The following is a 5,240-nucleotide window of genomic DNA, read 5'->3' as shown; positions in this document are numbered from 1 at the left end:
AGATTGTACAATATAATAATAATAATAATAATAATACCTTACAGCTCTCACATGAGAAAATACCGTAATGAAATCCAGAAATTTTATCTCCACAAACAGGGCAAGGACTAAACAGAGCACAGTGGTAAAAATAGTGGCGAAAACTATGGCTTGCACACTGGGCCGAGATGGATCAAATAAGATAAAGAGAAAAAGAATGAATTTAGGAAATAATGAGTGAAAAAGTAAGTTTATCAATGAATGAATAGATAAAAAGAGATAGAGAAAAAAATGAATGAAAGAACGAATGGATGAAAGGATGGATGAAAGAATGAATGGATGAAAGGAAGGATGAATGAAAGGAACAATAAATTTTGAATGTATGAATGAATGAATAAAAGAACGGATGAATAGGTGAGAGGAAGGATAAATAAATGAATGAATGAATGAATACCTATTAATCAGCTGCTGTCTACTAATCCCTCCATGATGAGGAAGAGTAACTGCTCCTCCCTCCTCCCCCTCCTCCCCGGGATAGAGCCGCCTGGGGAGTGGAGAGGAGGGAAGGGCGGGGGAGGGGTAGTGTCTATGCATTGCTGGGGAGTGGGCGGGACTAAGAGGGGAGGGGGCTGAACTGTATGAATATTGGGAACCACCGTACTGAGACGCGTCTGAATTTGTGCGTGAAAGGGAAGGCGTGTTCCTGAGACATAAATTTATTAAAGGAGCTGTTTACTATTTAGAAATAAACATTGTTCCCAATTTATAATTTACAAATCTTCTTTTGAATCCTAAGAAATAAATCCTTCAGACCTTGTTTGCAACATTATTCTTGAATACAATTAAAAGATAGAATTTAGAGAGGGATTTTTCAATGTTTTGAAAAGACAGATTTTCTCTCAAGTTTTAAAGACATCGTTGAGGTCCCCTAAACTAGAGTTTAGGGACATCTTTGAGGTCCCTTAAACTAGAGTTTAGGGACATCTGTGAGGTCCCCTAAACTAGGGTTTAGGGACATCTTTAAGTTCCCCTGAACTAGGGTTTAGGGACATCTTTGAGGTCCCCTAAACTAGGGTTTAAGAACATCTGTGAGGTCCCCTAAACTAGGGTTTAGGAACATCTTTGAGGTCCCCTAAACTAGAGTTTAGGAACATCTTTGAGGTCCCCTAAACTAGAGTTTAGGGACATCTTTAAGTTCCCCTGAACTAGGGTTTAGGGACATCTTTGAGGTCCCCTAAACTAGGGTTTAAGAACATCTGTGAGGTCCCCTAAACTAGAGTTTAGGGACATCATTGAGGTCCCCTAAACTAGAGTTTAGGAACATCTTTGTGGTCCCCTAAACTAGAGTTTAGGGACATCTTTAAGGTCCCCTAAACTAGAGTTTAGGAACATCTTTGTGGTCGCCTAAACTAGGGTTTAGGAATATTTTGAGGTCCCCTTCCCTAGCAAAAAACATAATTGAACTTTTAAATGCTTTATTTTCCTAACAGTAAATTCTTAAACTAGGGGGGTGGGATTTGTCAAAAATACAATTTTACTAATTAAAAATANGTACAATGTACATATTATTTAATGATTTCCCTAGATTGTACAATGTACATATTATTTAATGATTTCCCTAGATTGTAAAATGTACATATTATTTAATGATTTCCCTAGATTGTACAATGTACATATTATTTAATGATTTCCCTAGATTATACAATGTTCATATTATTTAATGATTTCACTAGATTGTAAAATGTACATATTATTTAATGATTTCCCTAGATTTTACAATGTACATAGTATTTAATGATTTCACTAGATTGTACAATGTACATATTATTTAATGATTTACCTAGATTGTACAATGTACATATTATTTAATGATATCCCTAGATTGTACAATGTACATATTATTTAATGATTTCCCTAGATTGTACAATATACATATTATTAAATGATTTCCCTAGGTTGTACAATGTACATATTATTTAATGATTTTCCTAGATTGTACAATGTACATATTAAATGATTTCCCTAGATTGTACAATATACATATTATTAAATGATTTCCCTAGATTGTACAATGTACATATTATTTAATGGTTTCACTAGATTGTACAATGTACATATTATTTTATGATTTCCCTAGATTGTACAATGTACATATTATTAAATAATATCCTGGCCGTCATAAAAGACTGTAGATGTAATCTCACATTTATTGAGTGGCATGTCCGATGCACAACAGTACCCTTATAATCTTTGTCTGATCGAAAATCTATGACATATCCATAACGTTCTCAGTAAAAATTGATTATTTTCAACAGTGGCTTCTCTATAAAAGTGACTTGCACGTATTTCTTCTAGGGTTTCTACGAACTTATCATATTTTTTGCGCAAATATTTCTTTTGCGAATTTGCGTATCTTTTCAGAATAAAGCGCAATAAGTTTTGCGCGTTTTTGCATAATTTGCGCAAAACCGGAAGTATTGGGCAAAACGTAAATTTTTACGCTAAATATATTATTGCAAACTGACCAAAGTTGACAGTTTCAGCACAGAAGCAAACAACTGAGGGTTTATTTAAAAATTATAATTTTGTTGCTCTCAATTGGTTATTTAAAAATTATGATTTTGTTGCCCTCAATTAGTTACTTTTAGTTACAAAATCTTCAAATTGAGGGACAAAAATTAATAAACAAAAATTAATAAAAAAAAATTAATAAACAAAAATTAATAAACAAAAACTAGAAAATTGAAAATTGATTTTATAGATTTTATAGATATCTGAATCTTTGCGTGGTGGTAAACTTTGATATTTCAAATGTTGACTTATTCTAGTCGAATGCATGTATGATTGAAATATCAAAGGCCTAAGGCCTACTGAGATAAAGACAACACTGAAACTTATTTATCAAAGGTTTTTATACAGCTTGTACTTTGAAGTGTCACAACACCTTGGCCTTTGGTTTAACCTCGCCAACTCACTGATACTTTTTTGTAGCTCTAGACATGTACATTTAAAAATGCTACGCGTCTCTTTCTATCTTAAGTTTGAAATGAGTAATTGGAAAAATACTGCTCGACTTTTGTGTGAGATCGTGCACATCTTGATTTGCAGTGTGCCATCATGCATCAGGTTGCAAAATAGAGTTTTCCCTTTCTAAGTATTACAATTATATGCAAAAAAGTGCAGTCTCATAGATAACTGATTTAAACAGTTTACACCAAAAATCAGAATAGCGCAATTTTGCGCTAAATGAAGTTTGCGAATGATTGCGCAAAGTGTTTTTTTTCGTGCAAAAATGTAGCGCAATGAAAGCAAAAATTTGTGCTTTCTTTCGCAAAAATTGCGCAAAAGTTTTGCGAATGGGAACCTTAAATTTTCTACATCAGAAACAATGAAAAAAGTTGTAGAATTAAACAATTGTCAAGCTAGACAAACGACAAACGTCGATATCTTCCGCATTATTACTCAGATAACGTTTTAAAGGGAACCGTTGTGAATCCGACATTGCTATCTTTTAAATGGAAGTTCACTTTACAATTGTGTGTAATTTTCATAAATATCTTACATTTAAATAATTTTGTGCAGAAGGTATTCCTATTGTAGGGGGCGTGGCACTTCGGCATTTAAGTCTCATCTTGGGCGTAGTGGCACTTTGAACCTGGGTTGCCTCCAGTGGGCGGGGCCGGGGGTGGGAATAAGAATGATTGGAGCCCGGGTATACAGGGTTAAAAAGGCGAGGGCGGGCATTATCTTGGTCCAGGCACATCGGAGGAGGCGTGGTAGTCGGGCTACCGGTGGGGGTGTGTCCACCTACCTCCATCATGTCCTCCTACAATTAGAAATTCAATTAGAAGAATACAATTTCTAAATAACGAACATTTTGTTCAAAATAACGCAGTTTTGTTCGAAATAGCAAACATTCAGTTCGGAATAACGAGCATTTTGTTCAGAATAATTTGCATTTTGTTGAAATAATTAACATTTTATTTGGAATAATAAACATTTTGATCGGTAAAATTAAATTTTTGTTCGGAATAATTAACATTTTGTTCAAAATAATTAACATTTTGTTCGGAATAACGGACATTTTGTCAAGTCTGGTTCATTTCAAGAACCGGACCGACATCTAACCAGGTAGAGCAAGCTGTACAGTGTAAAAACATTATCTCACGCCCGGACATTTTATAACGTGACACCGGTAAACTGAAGGAGCTGTGTACACTCAATTAAAATAAGGAATGATGATCAGACAAAGCTTTGAATCGAAAATTAAAGTTTAAAATGAAACAATTAAACTGTATTCGCCACCTGTAACTGTTTGATCTCCGCCAACTCCGCCAGCTGATGAAGGGCGGAAGTATGATAATTGGCGGATTTTTGAAAATCATTCTTCAAATCATTTCCAATACAGTTGATGCCACCAGAATCATCATACTTAAAAATGATAAAATTAAAACAAACTTTTTATTTAAATTTTTCTCTCAGTAATCTATATTCTATACGAGTTATATTAACCCTATCCCGATTGAGCAGTTTTTGTCTAATATAGATTGTGGGGGGGGGGGGTTTTCCACCCCTCCCCTTATAATTTTGCCCTGAGAGTTGAGATAGGGGAGTGTGATACATGTCCTAGTCCTGCTTATTTATAAAAAAGACCCCTAACTTCAATGGTTTGGGTGTAAAGGATGATTTTTAATAAGTTCAAAAAGTATATCGAAAATTCTTAAAAAATAGTTATTTTTACTTTTAACAAATATTAATTCATGACACATGTTATTACATCCATTTTTCGAGGGCTTTTCAAAAAATAAGTCTAAGCTCCTAGAGGTAGCTTAATCAATAAATATATTTATTAACCATTTCTCATTCATTCATATTTTTATTCAACTACAAAGCTTGAGATAATACAAATAATAAATCACAATTTACTATGTAGTTTGGACCCGCCTAACCAGAGTTGGTTGTTTTGATTGGTTGGCCCATTATAAGCGAATAAGAATTGTAAATAAACAGATGGATGTACACTGTACAGTGTACATTTTAAACAGAACAATGATGATAAATCATGAATAAGGTAATAAGTTTTATATCAATTTCTCGAGACTGGAACATCAGATAGAACTCTTATATGTTTCAATCAACTCCTGAAATGCTCAGGGTTCAGCCTATACCCCCCTCCCCTTCATTTTTCCTTTACAGTTCCTTTAAGATGTACCCTTGTGTATCGAAATACCATTCTCTTAAATGGTATTTTTTTATTATTG

The 5,240-nt window shown here is 33.9% G+C and overlaps 3 protein-coding genes across 3 annotated transcripts in view; all 3 read right to left on the bottom strand.

The window, feature by feature from the left end:
- The window catches only part of LOC111717175 (nuclear hormone receptor FTZ-F1 beta), a gene marked incomplete at its 5' end in the record, with an annotated part of 6,415 nt that extends 5,733 nt beyond the window's left edge, over positions 1 to 682 (bottom strand). The window contains 2 exon segments of the mRNA XM_023492685.1: positions 38 to 107; positions 434 to 682. Coding sequence (XP_023348453.1) covers positions 38 to 107; positions 434 to 682 — 319 coding nt within the window.
- A 2,859-nt stretch (positions 683 to 3,541) lies between these two features.
- LOC111717178 (uncharacterized) lies at positions 3,542 to 4,410 on the bottom strand (the record flags this gene model as incomplete). The annotated part of the gene is given in 2 exon segments (XM_023492688.1): positions 3,542 to 3,805; positions 4,285 to 4,410. Coding segments are annotated over 2 exon segments (390 nt in total), but the record flags the coding sequence as incomplete, so codon positions are not given.
- A 379-nt stretch (positions 4,411 to 4,789) lies between these two features.
- The window catches only part of LOC111717174 (ubiquitin-conjugating enzyme E2-34 kDa-like), a gene marked incomplete at its 5' end in the record, with an annotated part of 1,253 nt that continues 802 nt past the window's right edge, over positions 4,790 to 5,240 (bottom strand). Inside the window, one exon of the mRNA XM_023492684.1 lies at positions 4,790 to 4,807. Within this exon, the coding sequence (XP_023348452.1) occupies positions 4,790 to 4,807 (18 nt within the window). The remainder of the gene's footprint in view (positions 4,808 to 5,240) is intronic.

Source organism: Eurytemora carolleeae, unplaced genomic scaffold (assembly GCF_000591075.1).
Source record: "Eurytemora carolleeae unplaced genomic scaffold, Eaff_2.0 scaffold1515, whole genome shotgun sequence".
Lineage (NCBI taxonomy): Eukaryota > Metazoa > Arthropoda > Copepoda > Calanoida > Temoridae > Eurytemora > Eurytemora carolleeae.
Note: the sequence above shows the minus strand (reverse complement) of the source record. Positions and strands in the feature narration are given on the sequence as shown.